Source organism: Triplophysa dalaica, chromosome 18, assembly GCF_015846415.1.
Source record: "Triplophysa dalaica isolate WHDGS20190420 chromosome 18, ASM1584641v1, whole genome shotgun sequence".
In the NCBI taxonomy this organism is placed as follows: Eukaryota; Metazoa; Chordata; class Actinopteri; order Cypriniformes; family Nemacheilidae; genus Triplophysa; species Triplophysa dalaica.
The window spans coordinates 21,398,652-21,417,897 of record NC_079559.1 but is presented as its reverse complement, the minus strand read 5'-3'; the positions used below and the strand labels follow the sequence as shown (position 1 = coordinate 21,417,897).

At 42.4% G+C, this 19,246-nt stretch overlaps 1 protein-coding gene across 1 annotated transcript in view; it reads left to right on the top strand.

Moving 5' to 3' along the window:
• The window catches only part of cacna2d3a (calcium channel, voltage-dependent, alpha 2/delta subunit 3a), a 97,464-nt gene that overhangs the window by 27,240 nt on the left and 50,978 nt on the right, over nucleotides 1–19,246 (top strand). Inside the window, 9 exon segments of the mRNA XM_056729754.1 lie at nucleotides 231–393; nucleotides 1,974–2,105; nucleotides 3,025–3,085; nucleotides 5,597–5,747; nucleotides 6,055–6,129; nucleotides 16,643–16,732; nucleotides 16,873–16,986; nucleotides 18,644–18,722; nucleotides 18,967–19,118. Coding sequence (XP_056585732.1) covers nucleotides 231–393; nucleotides 1,974–2,105; nucleotides 3,025–3,085; nucleotides 5,597–5,747; nucleotides 6,055–6,129; nucleotides 16,643–16,732; nucleotides 16,873–16,986; nucleotides 18,644–18,722; nucleotides 18,967–19,118 — 1,017 coding nt within the window.

Below are 19,246 nucleotides of genomic sequence, written 5' to 3'. Positions count from 1 at the left end.
TGTCCGTAGGCCTACTGATCCCGAGAGAGTTTTTCCTCCTGCTGTTCTCCTCAGACTCCTGCAGTTTCTCTTCTCTTTCAGTCTGTGCTGCCGCGCTCATTTATTCCTCATCTGGATTGTCACGATTGTTACGATGTTATCTTGCACCAAACATCTGAATCTTGTTTTCTAATAAACAAATCATGTTGTGGGCCGTTCACTATAACATTTTCTGTCTTTTTTCCTTACAGTACGAATACTTCAATGCTGTGTTGATCAATGAGCTGGATGAGGAGGGCAACAGTGTGGATTTGGGTGGAGAATTCATCCTGCAGCCCAACGAACATTTCAATAATCTGTCAGTCAATCTCAGTCTCAGTGTTGTGCAGGTGCCCACAAACATGTACAACAAAGGTACAAACGGCTTCACATCACCTCATGTTAACTTTGTGAATGTGTTTGTCACAAATAATAAATAATAAAATGCTCACTCTGTGGCCATGTACACACTGCAGCTCAATTCGGTTGTTACTTCACTTTAGTGCTTAATCCTGTTCTGTACACACACTTCACTCATTTACAGGAGTCACCACCGCATTCTACCACAAATTAAAAAAATTAATCAAAGAATAAAAATAGATTAAATTAAAAAATCAATGTAATAAAAGGGTCCTACTTTAAAGGGGTCTTATTTAGTTTTTAGATGTAACTCAATGTGTAAACAGGATTAAAGGTTCATAAACGCTGTATTTTCCACATCCCGTGCATGTTTGTATCTCCTCTTTGCTCCGCTTCTCTGAAACACACAGATTTTTAACAAAGCTCATGACATGAAAGCGAGGTGTGCTCTAATTGGCCAGTTCACCAGTGTGTAGTGATTGGTGGAAAACTGCAAGCGTGTGAGGGAAATGTAACGCCTCTGACCATATTAGGAACATCAGGTTCCTCTTCAATTGTACTGACAGGTACACCACCTTACTTGAGTACACATTTGGGCGGTCTTAGTCACATCAGACCACCAACTGATGTAGATTTGTGGGGGTGTGGTTACAGACAGGTCTGTGTGAGCATTCACTTTTACATAAAATGACTCTTGTTCACACACTTTCATTTGTAATTTCATTTAATAAATGTCAAATACACACATGGGCAACTTATTACACCCCAAAGACACAGAAAAACACGTGTTCATGCCATGTGACCCCTTTAAAGAAGTACATATTGTCCATAACAGGGTGTTACAAGAAAGGCTCTCTTGCCTGGAGAATGAGCAAAATGAATAATGATTTTATTCCTGAGTTGGGAAAATGTGTTTGGGAGGAATCATTTACCTTTCAATCTGTTACTAAAGGAAATGTCTGAATAATAAAGAATATTTAGACAAAACTTATATTACTTAATAAACACTGAGAACATGTTTAATGTCTATTCAATTATATTTTGCTTTCTATTAAAAACCACAGCACATTAATGAATCATTTTACAGCCTTTACAATTGAAAGTGACATTAATAACCACAGATACCTCTGATAAATGTGCCAATCAGATAAGGACTAATTTGACAAATAATTATTTTATTTGACGTTCTCTTGCCGTCTGTCACTTCTGATTGCATCCACAATCTTAACATGTCTTAGATTACAATACAAATTTTAATGACATCAGCATCATGAATGTTCATGGATTTAAAGTTGCATATTTTCTCTGGAGTGTGATGCACGGAGAACATCGACATAACATTCTACAGCTGATGGGAAAGTGTCTTAGATCATACCTTACCTACATATCTTATCCTCTGCTTTGCTCCGCTCTACAGACTGAAAAACTCTGTAAATAACCTCCGTCTTACATGAACATGTATTTATTTTGGCAGACAGATGATCCAGGGCAACTTAATACTGAAGAAACATCACAAGGAGCTTGTGAACAATGATCAGATCTGGGATCAGTGTGAAGAAGTTCATCAGAAGCATGTTTGTGTTTTTCTGTTGCAGACTCAGCGATTGTGAATGGTGTGTACTGGTCAGAGGCACTCAATGAAGTGTTTGTTGACAACTTTCAGCAAGACCCATCTCTTATTTGGCAGTACTTTGGTAGCGCAAAGGGTTTCTTCAGACAGTATCCAGGTAAGATATTAAATCAATACCCGTCCCGTGTGGAGTGTGGGTCAATAGTTACTCTGGTGTGTGCATTAAAGGGACAGTTCACCCAAAAATGTAAATTCTGACATCATTTACTCGCCTTTGACTTGTTCAAAATCGGTATAAATGTCTTTATTCTGACGAACACAGAGAAAGATATTTAGAAGAATGCTTATAACTAACAGTTCTGGGATATCATTGACTCCCATAGTAGGAAGAATTGCTTTAAAAATGTCTTTGTTCTGTTGAACACAAAAGAAGATCTTTTAAAGAATGTAGGACAGCAAACCTTTCTGGAGCACTTTTGACCACAGTTGTATTTTTTCCAACTATGGGAGTCAATGGCGGCCAAAAACTGTTTGGTAACAAGCATTCTTGCAAATATCTTTCTCTGTGTTCAAACAAAAAAATGACATAGATATAGAATAACTCAAGGCTGAGTAAATGATGACAGAATTTATATTTTTGTGTGAGGCATCCCTGAAATATCCCTGTGTTGTTGTTGATGAGTCTGTCCAATAATTTGACTTGGGTTATTGTCATGTGGGAAATTCATGTGGGTTTTCTGTAAGGGAAGATCTGGAGAAATGCACTTAGTCATTTACTTACGTTTTTTTAATCATTTTAGTCATATTTATTATGTGTGTTATCTATAAAACATTGAAATGTCCATGGTTAAGGCTAAATAGTACATTTAAAGCTATTTTAACCAAATATCTAAACTGAGAGACAAATGTAAAACATTGACAGTTGAACATTAATGACTATAACCATAGAAGGGCCACTGCTTTTTTAATAAAAATGAAATAAACTCTTACAAAATACTTAATTGAAAGAACATTTGTAAAAAATGTGCCTAACTACGCATAACATTATTACATATATATCTTCTGTAACCTCACAGGAATAAAATGGACACCAGATGATCACGGGGTTATAGAATTCGACTGTCGAAATCGGAAATGGTAAGTGTTTGGTCTACAGAAAATAAATTTAACTCTTAAGCTGTAGGAGGGTGTGTAACATCAACTAAAATGACTTGAGGGGTTTGGCCTGTTGTTTAAATGAAATCAAAATGGGGGGTTCATCTGCAAATTAAAAAATGACAGATTTACAACAAAGTCTCAAGGGAATTTGTGACATTGAGTGGGTAAGCATGCACAAAATAAACAGATATCTATCAAAAATCAGCTTAAGAAGAAAGATGTTCTCATGTGTTTACATGCATAGTAATAAACTGGCTACACAGAAAACCGCCTTTACATGGAAGTCTGAGATTGACAGGTTTCTGGCATGTAGTGACGTCATGGTCGATAGTCTGTTTAGTCATTAAAAATGGATCGGAAAACATTCAGAAGCTGTATTTTATATCTCTTCTCATGTCCACAGTACCTGCATATGCAACAATATTTCTTCATTTTGACATTTCTACATCAACTGCATGATCCCAGGGGGGACTTTTATTCGTTTATTTTATTATTACTTCCCTTTGGGACTTTTAATACTGTGCTTTCAGACATGCACACATAAACACAACTGAGAGAAAACTGGTAAAGGCGTTTACATGCAACGTGAAATCAGAGTAATGGGCAAAAAACTACCTCTGACAATCAATTTTTTTGCTTAAACCGTTTATGACCTTTCCCTGATAAAAGAAAACCATTTTACTTGTTTAAATAACATTACATATATCAGCTTATTAAGCATAATCTTTGTAAGACTGTGCATTTAAACATGCTCAGTGTCATGAACTGCAATCTATTCATTTGCGTTCACAGACACGAATTTCCCCCTTTTTTGTGTCAATCAGCATGATGGTGAGGTAAGGAGTTGCTAAGCCACCACCTATAAAATGTACGACCTCTTTTAATACCAGGTTATAAATATAAATAAATGTACATACTTTATAAGCGCAGACTGTGTATTAAAAGTTGTTCTGACTGACACAAAAAAAGGAGGAAATTTGTGTCCATGAACACCATTACAAATTTCTGCCTGAGACTGGGTTGAGATATGAGCAGTGTCGTGTTAAGCCTTCTCAGGGCCCTGGGCTAACGCAGCTTTGGGCCCCCTCCCCAGTTACTGTATATGCCGGTAATATACAAAGGATAGATTCAATTCAATTCAAGTTTATTTATATAGCGCTTTTCACAATGTGCATTGTTCCAAAGCAGCTTTACAGGAGCAAACAGGAAAAACAGAAAAGGTAAAACACAGCACAGTGCATGATGTTTATAGAACGAGCAAGATCATTATAATAATTAAATAAATGCAGTCTCCTGGTGAGCAGGCCAACACTGCCCTTCTGTGGCGAGAAACCCAAACTCCAATGATTGATTAATGGAGAAAACCTAGGGAGAAACCAGACTCAGCAGGGAGGGCCAGATCCCCTCTGACGTGTCATAGCTGCACTCAGTGACCCCGACCAAAAGCCACCGGGCAAACAACCACGAGGAAGAGGGAGAGCTCTGCATCTGCAACCCAGAAAGTCCCACTCGCTGAAAACCGTGCAGGCCCCAGAAAACAGAGGACCAACCAGATCAACCAAATGTGCTATCAAACAAACATCATGTAAAGACGCGCTCGTTACACTCGTGAAATTAAAATAAACAAACACAAAGCAAACACGTCATAATCGCCTAAATAACTAAAAATGATGTACATAAATTAAACATAATTGTCGAGTAATATTCGTACAAATCAGAAACAGCTCAGCAAGTAAAATGAATTGCATATCACTCACCACTAAAATAGCTTCTTTCTGCTCTTCTTCAAATAGAATTCCTCAATTAGATCCTTAAAATCAATCAGATTCAAAATGTCGTTCTCACTTGACGTTTCGGTCAAACAGTTCAGTCTTGAGTTCTTTAAGGATAAGCATTACATTTATAGGCGAGAGGTCATTGGTCACTGAGCCGCAAAATGCAATAAGCTAAAAATGTTTATCATCGAATATATTTTCTAACAGGACTCTGACAGGCTGTGTGCATCACTTCATAGGGAATGCCTTTTAAATGGGTTAAAAAGCCCCAGTACCCAGTACCCCAGATTTCTTCAAATGCTGTCATATATTCATTCGACAGGTGACGAGGATGTCCTTTATGTACTGCGTGTCCGCTTTGACTCTTAATTTGGGTGTGTGACAACGATGCTCTCTCTACGTAGCGTTCACATAATTGCCTCGATCAAAACTATGTTTTCAAACTCAAAAGAGAATGGTCTCGGGGGCCCCCTAGTGTTCAGGGCCCTGGGATACACCCCATGTTGCCCATTAGGATAACGCGGCCCTGGATATAAGGCATGTAGCACTTGACATTTACATCATCTCTCTTTAAAGAAGAAAATGACTATTTGTTCAATCAAATGATAAGGATATTATTATTTAATACATTTGTGAGTCAGATCTGGTTGGAATGGCATGAGAGTGAGTATATGATCATTTCTGAAGATCCAGTTCTGTATGTGATTGTGTACAGGTATATCCAGGCTGCGACATCACCTAAAGATGTGGTGATTTTAGTGGATGTGAGCGGCAGTATGAAGGGTCTGAGACTGACTATAGCCAGGCAGACTGTCTCCTCCATACTGGATACACTGGGCGATGATGACTTCTTTAACATTATTGCTGTAAGTTCATCACTGTTTATATAAAGCCAGAAGTCGGCAACATTTCGTGACTGTAAGCACTAAACAGTCAGGCAGAAAATACATGAGAAAGTGATGTTCAGGACTGAATTCAGAAGCACTGCACTACAGGGTTGTTGCTAGGAAGTGTTTATTGTTCACGTGTTTCAGAAAGCAGGTCATGTGAACGTCTGCACTAGTATAAAGCTAAACTTTTGACTCATGTTTTGAGTTTAACTTCTCACCAGACTGGTGTATGTCTGCCATCTTAACATGTATGACTGCAGATGTTTGTGTGTTTGTGTGACAGTATAATGAAGAGCTGCAGTATGTGGAACCCTGTCTGAATGGAACTCTGGTTCAAGCCGACATCGGCAACAAAAATGTAAGTGCACATCATGTTTGGAAGTGTATGAATTTCTCTTTACGAAGTTAACTAACGTCCTGTTATGTATCACATAAAACATTTGTGAATAAATGTGTTTCCATACAGTGTGTCAAACAGGCAAAACCGTAACTTTCAGATAAACTGGCGGCGAAGAAGGAAAAGGGAAGTGTCTGCCGTAGGAGAACTGGAAGTTGCCTTTTTAATAAATAATATGTCACCCAGTCTGTGAAAACCCAGCTAAAGCCAGTCTTTGTTGTTTTCTACACAAAATCACAGTTCGCAGAGGCATCACCAGTTCTTCGCCTCCACGTCGTGAATTCAAATCCTTTAATGCATGGCTAGCCATGGATTATCCTGCTAATACCATGGACATTTGCCAAGTTTAAAACAAGTTAAAGCTGTTATTGATGTTAACAGTACAATTTTTGATCAGACGGGTTAAATTAACAGTTATTTTCATTATTTACAGCTATTTGGTTCCAGTGTTGGGCAAGATACTCTGAAAAAGTAATGAGTTACTAGTTACTAATAACATATTCAATAGTGTAATTAGATTACTGTACAAATGACTCTCTCCAAAAAGTATTTAATGACTTTCTATATCCTACATCAACCTTGAGTAGAATTGATTCAAGGATAGACATGAAACTCTCTTTTAACTCTTTTAATTCATTCAAATAAATTATATTTAAAGTAGTTTCATTAACTGATCAAAATATTACAAATGTGAGAATTACAGATTAAAGCACAGATTTTAAAGTTAGACTCTGAATTTCGATGTCAATTCCACTATTGCACACACATATATTACACATGGTATTTAATTTAATTACATTAGAAATAACTGTTATTATAGTACAGAAAAAATTAGAGTAATCTCTTGCTTTACTTTTTCAAGGGAAAAGTAATGCCATTACAGTAACAAATCATTTACATTTATATTTACATTTAGACATTTGGCAGATGCTTTTATCCAAAGGGACTTACATTGCTTTATCCTATACATTTTACATAGGTATTTGCAATCCCCTGGGATCGAACCCACAACCTTGTGCTGTTAACGCAATGCTCTTACCAAGCTGTAGCTCAGTTTTCCTGTTTAGTAATTTAGTAACTAGTGACACCAAATCCTGATTAGTTCTAGCACTCCATCCTCTTTAAATGCAACACAGTGATAAAGTAGAGCCATAGGATTGCATTCATTTGAGTGAATTATAGCATTTATTTTAGAGCCAGAGAGATGTGTGTGAATCACCTGCACTGTGCGTGTCTCTGCCTAGTTAAGCTGCGAGAGTCCAGGTCAAAAACAAAAATCATGATGAACTCCTTCATTGCTGAAGAGTAAAGCGATTCTTTAATGGATATATGAAGAGCAGTACTGTAGGTGGCAGGATGTGCTCAGGACAACAATCTGCCATTCAAAAGAAAGAAGAAGAATGAACGTAAGGGGATCTGTCCGGAACACAATCGCCAACGGATGAGACTGACAGATTGCTGAGAGACGTTTTTTAGTCTCAGTCCTGGGCAACGTTAACAACATTTTCACTGCTGTTTCAGTGAGCACTGGCAGCGTAATAAATGTCCGGTCTGTGCGTACAGTATACGTCTGTGTTTTATGATTAGACTAGACTACAATATAGGCAGCGCATTCATTTCAAATTGGGATCAAACTGACTGTGCATTAAGTAAGGGATATCCCTGTGGATTGACCCGCTTTTATGGATGTTTACAGTGTAATTTTTGATTAAACACGTGAAAATTAGAGTTATTTTGTCTTTTCATTTCAAATGTAATCAAACTAACTGAACTGAGTATTTGTAAAGTGCCAACTCAGGCGCACGCAGGAATTCCACCCTTGTAATACACAAGTAACAGGCTACACCAACGTCTTATAAAAATACAAAGTTTATTTATACAACAGTTTAAAAACTAAATATCATTGTATACATTTTGAAGGTAACCCAGATATAGATGCTTCAATTCAAGGACTAGGAGTAATGGTATACTATGGCGCCCCCCGGCTAAACAGCGATCAAGAAACGATCAACACACCAATCAGACCAATAGTCATATACAACAGCACCCCATCACACGTGAGATCTACACTTCAAAAACAAATTTAAGAATGTACTGGTGTAACCACTTCAACCTCAATTTCACACATTAGAAATCATGATAGGACAAATTAGTTTGATTAGTCTGTTGGCCTTAAAAAGACTCGAATAAAAAGACAATGGAAAATATATCCTAGGCGAGCAGCCAATACCTCGCTAGACCGAGAGAAGGTTACGTAAGCAAAACGTCACAGTTGTATTAAGTTCAAAAGCAGAGTTTCGTCACACACAACCAAAAGTCTCGTCACTCACGACCCAGCCCACTGTCGCTCGTAGCGCAAAGGGGAAGCGCCCACGGCGAGGTGACGACAGCAGCAACTGCACAAGTCCCGGCTCCGGCGATCTCCAGGACACGAGGATCAGCGAGGCAACCCGGAACTGGAATACCAAACTGTCAGGCAAAGGAAGGCCAATCAGTCCCAAATAACACACATCAGCGTCAGCCTTTCATGAACATTAAGAATTCCCACTTCCCTCAATAGAAATGGATAGCGCGCGTTGATTGTTCTCGTGGACCTCTCGGCACCAGGGGTCAATGGATATCGTCGTCACTGCGTGCGTTGAGTTGAGTTGAATACCCTGAGAAACCGGCACAGAGGCAGTCACGCTCGTCTCGTAACGGCGTCTCTCACGGTCCAGAACAAAAAAAAAACACCTCGTAAGGACCTCACGCTGCTCCTTATATTCAGTAGATCTGCCAATCGCATTGTACCACTGACTCATCAGTAACATTGGCCACACCTGTAACAGCCTCACGGATACACGTTCACACCTGACAGACATTTACCCACCCTCACAAATGGTCAAACAGTCAGTGTCTCCTCCCGTTACATTTCCCCCCGCCTTTAATAATGGTCGTCCCGAACATAGTCCTTAAGAGTCAAGCGGACAATGCCATTGAGTAGCCAGGCATTTAGGGTTTGTAGCGCGCAGGTATTGTGCCACGATTAGCACGTAGGGGATACCGACGAGAACCCTGGTTGTTAATAGCTGCACCACACTCCAGGGCTGGGTCGTGGCCTATAACTACCGGGAGTAACATTACTGGGTCAGGCTCAGCCAGAGGCAACATTTCTGGGTCAGGCCCCGGGGCTTCATGGGCTTGTGTGGCTGGTGCACGAGTAAGGGAAGTACTAGTTGCTAAGTCCACTGGCTCACAATGAGGACTTGGAGTGTCAGTCTGGTGTTGAGGGACAAGAGGGAGTCGAGCTAGAGAAACAAAGGGCCAGTGTTGTCCGAGGCTACTTCGGTTGGGGCACCGATTCTCACTAGAACGACCCTCTTCCTTGCGGTAGGTCGCTTGTTGGTCCCCAGGGCATGGCCGCAAGTTATTGCGGTGAATCGTTCGGATGGGACCCTCCTTTGTCTCGGGCCGAATGCTAAAGACGGGTTGATCCTTGCGTGGCTGGGCCACCACCACAAAGGGTGTAGGGAGCCATTGAGGAGCTAGTTTCCCTTTGGCTCTACGGCGGAAGTTCCTTAGGAGTACTCTTTCCCCCGGTAACAGTGGCAAGGTTCTAGCACGCCTATTGTAGCTAGTTTGGTTCCACTGCTGGCGACGTTCAACGTTGTTACGTACGGTGGCATAGGCTTGCAGGAGAGTTCGATGGTGATTCGCAACCCAACCTTCTACATTATCCCGGTATTGTGGCGTTGCGACTTCATGGAGTACGTCCACTGGCAGTCTGGCATGGCGGCCAAAAAGCACATAATGAGGGGTCATCCCGGTGCTTGAGTGAGTAGTGTTATTATATGCTTGCAGCAGAGCTGGCAACTGGCTAGGCCATTTAGCGTGCAAGTCCGCATCCATGGTGCTCAGGAGGGAAAGGAGGGTACGGTTAAACCGTTCACATGCTCCATTTCCTTGTGGATGGTATGGCGTAGTGCGACTTTTCTTGCAGCCATACACTGCGCAAAGCTGGTTCATCAGATCTGACTCAAAAGCTCCCCCTTGGTCACTAAGAATACGCTCTGGGCAGCCAAATGGAAGAATAAGTGCTGTCCATAGAGCCTTTGCGGTAATGGGAGCAGACTGGTCTCTAGTGGGGACGGCCAACGCATAGCGGGAGAACAAATCTGTAACCACCAGGATATATGGGAAAGTGTCAAAAGGCCTTCCAAGGGACAGATAATCTATTGCCACGATTTCAAAGGGGTAACTGGGCGATATGGGGCACAATGGTGCACTTGGTGCTCCTCCTCGTTTGCTTACTACACAATTAAGACATTCGGCCGCCCACGTTCTGGCATTTGTGCTCATCCCCACCCAGAAGAACCTCCTCCGCAATAGCGAGATCATTTTGTCGTCACCTGCATGACCTGCAGCTTTGTGGTATTCTTCCCACACTTGTCGGGCTTGAACCACTGGCACAATGATTTGTCGCACTGGGACTCCAGTGTCCGGCTCAGTGACAAGTCTGACAAGGGCCCCATTGTGAAATTCCAGCCGGTCCCACTCCCTCAGCAAGCAACGGAGCTGTAGAGACAAAGTAGAAGGATTATTTATTAGCGGGGGCTCACCTTGTGTTTTCCATGTGTGTAACTGCTGCAGGTCAGGGTCATCCTTCTGCTGGCGCTCCCATCGTCCCACTCTCTCGGGTGACTGTGGGGTTGTAGCGCTCCGTGCTGCATGCACTACAATCTCAGCTGTCTCCCCTGGTATTCGAGAAAGCACATCTGCATTCCTATTAGCGGTTCCGGGTCGGTAACGGACTTCGTAGGAATAATTGGCTAGCTGAGCTACCCATCTCTGTTCCGTCGCCCCCAGTTTTGCAGTGTCCAGATGGACTAAAGGGTTGTTATCAGTGAACACTGTAACCTGAGCCCCCCACAAATAGTCCTTAAACTTCTCGGTGATGGCCCATTTCAAAGCCAGCCGCTCTAACTTAAAGGAGCTATAGTTTTGGTCATTGCGCTCTGAGGGATGAAGGCTACGGCTGGCATAGGCTATAACCCTCTCCCTGCCCTCCTGGACTTGGGCAAGGACAGCTCCAAGGCCATTCAAACTTGCGTCTGTGTATAGCTTAAATGGAAGTTGAAAATCAGCATAGGCTAGTATAGGAGCACTTAGGAGAGCCTGTTTAAGTGACTCAAAAGCGATCTGGCATTCAGGGGTCCATTGGATGGCTGAGGAGGGGCGGTGGGCATTTCCCTGCAGGAGCTGGTTGAGGGGGGCAGCTACCTTGGAGAAAGCAGGGATAAATCTCCGGTAATAGCCTGCAAACCCCAGGAACGAACGCACCTGTTTCACTGTTGCTGGTATAGCCCAATTGCGAATGACTGCAGTTTTCTCTGGGTCTGTTGCTACGCCCTGGCCACTGACCACGTGTCCCAGGTAGGTCACCTTTTTCTGGAACAGATGGCATTTACGAGGTTGCAGTTTTAGGCCATGCTCCTGGAGGCAACCGAAAACCTGCTCCAGATGATGTAAGTGGGTGTTGAAGTTGGGAGAGTACACAATAACGTCATCGAGGTAAATGAGAAGAGAATCGTAAACCTGAGCACCCAGACAGCGTTGCATTAACCTCTGAAACGTGGCTGGAGCATTGCAGAGGCCAAAAGGCATGCGTTCAAACTGGTATAGACCAAAGGGGGTGGTAAAGGCAGTCTTTTCTTGATCTGCAGGTGACACTTCCACCTGCCAGTATCCACTTGCCAGATCCAGAGTCGAGTACCACTGGGCCCTGGTGAGGCTTGTAAGGGATTCTTCTATCCGCGGCAACGGGAAAGAGTCTTTGTGAGTCACTGCGTTAAGCTTGCGATAATCAACGCAGAATCTCCACGACCCATCCTTTTTCTTCGCTAGAACAACAGGGGCAGCCCATGGGCTTGAGCTCTCTTTTACAACGCCACTCTCTAGCATGCCTTGTAGTAGTGTCCTCAAATCGGGGTAAAGGTTAGGAGGAACCGGTCGATACCTTTCTCGAATCGGTGGAGCTGTGCCTGTGGGGATTTGATGTGTAACAACTGCCGTCTTCCCAAAGTCGTCGTCATGGGACGCAAACACGTGAGACCACTTCCGCAAGAGTGCTGTCAATTGGGCTTGCTGGCTTTTGGTCAGGTCCTCACCACACAAGGCAAGGGCTGGGTGATCCTCAGTCTGTGTGTCTTCCACCTGCATAACATCAATTTCCACCAACTGGGGTTCGATGTTTCGTAACACTAGTCTGGAACGTCCTTTTACATCCTTTGGATCTACCTGGGTCACTGAAGCCAGCGGGCGCCGTTGTGGTAACTCTAGGGAAAATGGATTAGGATTGCAGACGCGGAGAGGGACCTTCCCACCTTGCAACCAGCTCAACGATCTGGCCACACACCACTCCTGTCCTTGGTGATCCAAATCTTCAACTAAAACAGCGCAATTAGACTGGTTAGTAGCTTGTGGGACATGGGCCCAGACGATCATCTCACTTCCCGGGGGTAAAACTACAGGTGGTTGTCGCTGGAGTTTAGCCACACCTTGGAGCTCTACCTCAGGCATGGAGGTGTTTACCCTTTGGCAGGCGGCGAAGGCTGCATCCCATGCTTTCTCTGCAGAAGGGGAGAATACCGATTTAAAAGCTGCCATACCAGGGTGTCTACCCTGTAAGATGCCCGCCCAACAGTCTGCTACGACATTCATACCTAAAAGTCCATATTCCGTGTTAATGCAATCGTCTCTTACGATAACTACCCCCTTCCCACGCACTTCCACACCCCCAATGTCAAAATTCAGTACTGCATAACCCACGTAAGGAATCTGAAGGCCATTCGCAGCTCTCAAGGCCAACCACGATATTTGACTGGGATCTTGAATACATTCTTCCCTAAAATGACGCTGGAACAAGGATTGGCTAAAAAGTGTAACTTGAGAGCCAGTATCTATTATACATGGGATCCGTCGCCCCTGGACCAACACTTCAACCTCTGGGCACTTACCCACCATAGAGGGCCTTTGTGGGGGCGCGATTGAGGGCCCCTCCCGGTTCACTGGCCCTGCTGTGACCGGGGATATTGAAAACCCTGCCGACTTACGCCAAAAATGTAAAGTGCCAACTCAGGCGCACGCAGGAATTCCACCCTTGTAATACACAAGTAACAGGCTACACCAACGTCTTATAAAAATACAAAGTTTATTTATACAACAGTTTAAAAACTAAATATCATTGTATACATTTTGAAGGTAACCCAGATATAGATGCTTCAATTCAAGGACTAGGAGTAATGGTATACTATGGCGCCCCCCGGCTAAACAGCGATCAAGAAACGATCAACACACCAATCAGACCAATAGTCATATACAACAGCACCCCATCACACGTGAGATCTACACTTCAAAAACAAATTTAAGAATGTACTGGTGTAACCACTTCAACCTCAATTTCACACATTAGAAATCATGATAGGACAAATTAGTTTGATTAGTCTGTTGGCCTTAAAAAGACTCGAATAAAAAGACAATGGAAAATATATCCTAGGCGAGCAGCCAATACCTCGCTAGACCGAGAGAAGGTTACGTAAGCAAAACGTCACAGTTGTATTAAGTTCAAAAGCAGAGTTTCGTCACACACAACCAAAAGTCTCGTCACTCACGACCCAGCCCACTGTCGCTCGTAGCGCAAAGGGGAAGCGCCCACGGCGAGGTGACGACAGCAGCAACTGCACAAGTCCCGGCTCCGGCGATCTCCAGGACACGAGGATCAGCGAGGCAACCCGGAACTGGAATACCAAACTGTCAGGCAAAGGAAGGCCAATCAGTCCCAAATAACACACATCAGCGTCAGCCTTTCATGAACATTAAGAATTCCCACTTCCCTCAATAGAAATGGATAGCGCGCGTTGATTGTTCTCGTGGACCTCTCGGCACCAGGGGTCAATGGATATCGTCGTCACTGCGTGCGTTGAGTTGAGTTGAATACCCTGAGAAACCGGCACAGAGGCAGTCACGCTCGTCTCGTAACGGCGTCTCTCACGGTCCAGAACAAAAAAAAAACACCTCGTAAGGACCTCACGCTGCTCCTTATATTCAGTAGATCTGCCAATCGCATTGTACCACTGACTCATCAGTAACATTGGCCACACCTGTAACAGCCTCACGGATACACGTTCACACCTGACAGACATTTACCCACCCTCACAAATGGTCAAACAGTCAGTGTCTCCTCCCGTTACATATTCAGACAGACCATGGTATAATAATAATTAGGTGCTATGCTTAAGTCATTGCTGATAAATCATCAGACAGTACTAGCACAGAATCAGTACAGCTGTCTACAGCAAGTACTAACACAGACCCATGTGAAGTACAGGAAACTCAGTCAGTACTAGAACTACCAGGGATGTACAGCTAGCATCAGATACAAGCTTTCCTGTAGCTCAGTGGTTAGAGAATGGCATTAACAACACCAAGGTCATGGGTTCGATCCCAGGTGTTGCACATACTTAGAAACAAATGTGTAGTATAATGCAATGAAAGTCGCTTTGGATGAAGGCATCTGTCAAATGCATAAGTGATGAAATGATGAAGCAGCTCAGACCCTAATAGAACAGTTGCTGCTCAACAAATGACCCAGCAGATTGGCCCCCAGTCTTAATAGAGTAAGGTAGTGCTAGAAGAGGGTTTCATTCAGGCTTATTACAGAGACAGCTGTCCAATGGGGAAAAGATTCCCAAGAGCTGTCTTTCATAATCTGAATGTCAGAATATTGTATCATGTTTTTGCTGTAAGCTCTTTTCTACAAAAGAATGCAAACTAGTGAATGAAGATGTAAATGACTCGTCAAATATCAACGGCATTCTTAAACCCCTGTTGAAAAAAAACAGCATATGCTGTTTAGGTAGGTCTGAAGCATGGTAGCTGGTTTGAGCTGGTCTTAAGCTTGTCCTAAACTGGTCCTCTAAACCAGCTCCGGACCAGCTTAGGACCACCTTACATGTTTCAGCCCTATGTTAGCAGCATATGAGAGAACTCAGTCAGGTATGCACCTAAGTCAGGTATAGACTCTTGACCAGGTACAAATTACTATTTTGGTGGAAGACAGAAAGAGATGGCGCCATGTCCTTACACGTTTAAGAAGAATCACCCAGTCTCCGGCTGAAAGAAACCTCAGACAAACTCTGCCAGCCAGATCATGGAAACCTCCTAAAAAATAACTGACAGGGAAAAAGAATCTCAGCTGAACTAAATATGCTCATTACCTTAGACAGCAGATTGTGGCTTTAAAGGGAAAGCCAGAGATCAAGGACTTCTTCTGCTTTGTGAATGTTGAGGTCACAACAGGCTTGAACCTGTCCACTGTCATCTTAGATAAGTTGAACCAGCTGAAGATTGCATTTGGAGATTGCCGAGGGCAAGCACCATGGAGAACAAGCCAGATCCTAGAGCCGTGTTCGACCCATGTGGAGAACATACTCTAAACCTCATAATTTCTGTAAATAACTGCCTAACTGATATACTTTCTCAGTTTGTTCCAGAGAGACTGGTGCCCTGATGTTGAAATTCCTAGGCTGTAGAGGAAATCAAAAGCCAAAGCCATTCTTTATATTATTTTTTTATATTTTTATTTTATAATTTTTTCGTATTCATTTTGATGTTCATATTCACTTGTTAATTATTTCATTCAATAAATATTTGTGTATACTTCATTCCGTTTTGTATTGTTCTACTTATTCTTTGACTGACAGACGAGCAATCTTTTTTGTTTAAAGGAGAGATGAGGGAAGGTTTATATGGCTCATGGGTCAGGTAGGAGGGCCCCTTAGCAGTATTTTGATGAGGGTCCCAGGCAGAACATGATCGGCTCTGCATGTCAGAAAATTAAGGCTTGAGATCAAACTTTGATGCTCCTGATCTCAAAATTAGAATTGGAGACTTTAGCCTGGTTTTCTCATACAAGTTCACAGATTAAATCATTATATATTTTGCGTGACCACACAGACAATACACAATAAACACAAGTCTTTCGGAGGCTTATTTCTGCTCAAGGCAGTTGTGTAAGATGGGAAGTAATAGTAGTATTATTCGACAGTGACTTCATGATGTTGAGATGAACATTTTCATACTTAAGACAAAAACACGTCATCAACTATTACACAATGTGTAAACATAACATGAGTGAGAATGTATCAACAGAGGTTTGAGATGTGATCAATTTGTTTACAAGAGCATTTGAAGGCCAAAAACATGACAAATGTCTTTAAGTATTACTACAATAATGACCAATGTGTGGGGTTGTTGAATTATGTGACTGAATGTGCACACCAGTGATAGTTCTGTATGAGTGTAGGTGATGAGTAATGGCAGTCGCTGGATGAGACTGTTGATGGTGGACATGTGTACGGTGTTTAAAGGTGATGAAGTTACTCTAAAATCATGTCCACACGCACCTAACATCAGCACTGTGTCTGCTTCTCAACAGCATCTCCGTGGACGTCTGGATAAGCTGGTTGCTAAAGGTATAGGTCTGCTGGATGTGGCCCTGACTGAAGCCTTTGAACTTCTCAGTAGTGTGAGTACACACGTGACCACGGCTTAGTCAAGCTCTTTTCAGAGATTTATTTTACATGATGAAGCATTAATCATGATGTAATGACAAGTGTTATTTTCATCTCATTCTGCCTTATGACTGATCTGTGTGCGTGTGTTCAGTTCAATGAGACGGGCCGAGGCAGCGGATGCAGTCAAGCCATCATGTTAGTGACGGATGGAGCTGTGGACACATATGATTACGTCTTTGCCAAGTACAACTGGCCAGACAGAAAGGTACAAATTCAAGAATTCTGCTGCTGGTAAACTCTGAGCTGAACTCATGCTGCAGTGCAGTTGAACTTTCAACCTTGTGAACTCAAGCCTTGGTAGACCCGGCATTCTGTTGTGTGGAAAGTATTTGTGTTATACTAACACACTCGTTGACACACAGCCTTGCACAAATACACTTAATTTGACTGGAACGCATCAAACGCAGACATTTACTGAGTCCATTGTTGCTGTAGTTTGCACAAGTTCTGTTGTTAATGCAGTTTTTCTTCGACTGCCTTGAGAATCAATGCCTCCAGGACAATGTTGCCACCTTGTGGCTAAAGTTATTACTGCAAAGAAGTTCAATGCACATGTTCGATCTGCGTGTACAAAGCATACATGATACTATTCTGACTATACAGGTTACATACTATTCTGATGACGAAATTGGAGTCACATGTGTAACCGGAACGCTCCGCACCGCTCTCAGCGGGCCTCGAACCAGGTCGCTCAGGCATGGGAGTCGGGTGCTCTAGCGAGGAGGCTAAAGACCGCAGTCTCTTCACTAGCTTGCCTCCGTTACACATGCAGTGTACTCACATACGCATAAAAAGTGAACTATACCTGTAACAGAACGCTGCAGCCATAGAGATATCTAATCCAACACGTAAAATATGTATCAAAGACTGACACTGAGAAAAATGGCCAAGATAACATCGGAGTACAGCTAGTCACATTTAAGGCGAGACAAGGAAGACAGGAACACCGTGACAGTACGTACTGAATTAGTGAATAAGTTCCTACCTATCGGCGTTAAACAGCACGTTCTATATCAGTGGTTCTCAAACTCTTCAGATCAAGCACCACCTTTAATAATGAGTTGTTTCAAGTACCACTGTCATAGAAAATCACATGAATAAACACTTCAATTAATAGTAGAGATGTGAATCTTTCTCTTGACACCTCGTCCTCCAATTCTAAAGTATTATTAATAACACAAACACTTTATTTACCAGCTGTTTTCAAACTAAACAAGATGCTTTTTGCATGTTTTCAAGGTAGTCAGCAGTCAAAGTGGACACAAAACACTTTTCTTTAGTGAACTGTAAACGGCGCTCTGTCAACTTACTCTTGTGAGGCATTTATTAACTTTGTGGGGACTTGCAGAAAGCCTACAAACTTCTATTAAAGACAAACACTGTGGAAAGAATATTTAACACAGAAGAGAAATAAATACACGTGTACTTTAACATCAAGAGAACAGCTGTGTATGACACACAGAGACTTACACTTTACATGTGTTAAATGAGCACTTTACAGTACAAACAACTGTCTGCACCCGCTCTGTGTGTGAGGAGTTACATCCACCAATGAGAATTAAACAACCATAATTCATACAACTATTTTAAAATTGCAAATTTGCTGAACTTTTTCACTATTTATTTATTTTCTGTGCTTTTAGGTACTTTATACACCACTGACTTTCAGCTAACATATGTTAACATTTCTTGTTTTATTACAATAATCAGGTATTATTTTGTCACACCACATGTAATTGTTTTTTACGACATACCTTCAGTTCTTCAGGTAGCCACTATTTTCTCAAAGCTAAAGGTTAAACAGAAAGGGAATGAAGTGAAGTCAGCAGTTATGCGCTGTTAACTGGAGTCTGTCGCTGCAGGTGCGTATATTCCCTTACCTGATTGGACGAGAGTCTGCGTTTGCTGATCATCTGAAATGGATGGCGTGTGCTAACAAAGGTTCATATCACATCCACACTCATCCACAGAACAACACAAACTCTCCAAATCCACACTTGTGATGTGTCATGTTGTCTGTTTGATGAAGTCTGGAGATTGGCTGAAGTGAGCACGAGGTCACAGATTTGATCTGTCAGATGCTTTGTAATGTTTCCTCTGTTTTCATCTACTCTTCAACACACACACACACACACACACACACACACGTGTATTATTGAAGCTGTCATTTGTGTTGTTACTGCAGGTTATTTCACGCAGATCTCCACGCTGGCAGATGTGCAGGAGAATGTGATGGAGTATCTGCACGTGCTCAGTCGACCCAAAGTTATTGATCAAGAACATGACATGGTGTGGACGGAGGCTTACATCGACAACACAGTGAGTCAGTGATCATGTGTGTGATGAAGAGAAATAACATCATCTGTTCTGTCACACAGAGCTCGCAGATCAAGCTCAAAACTGTGAACCTGTCCTGTAGGGCTATTTATCTTTGAAATGTGATTTATTCTTGACTTTGCAAGCGG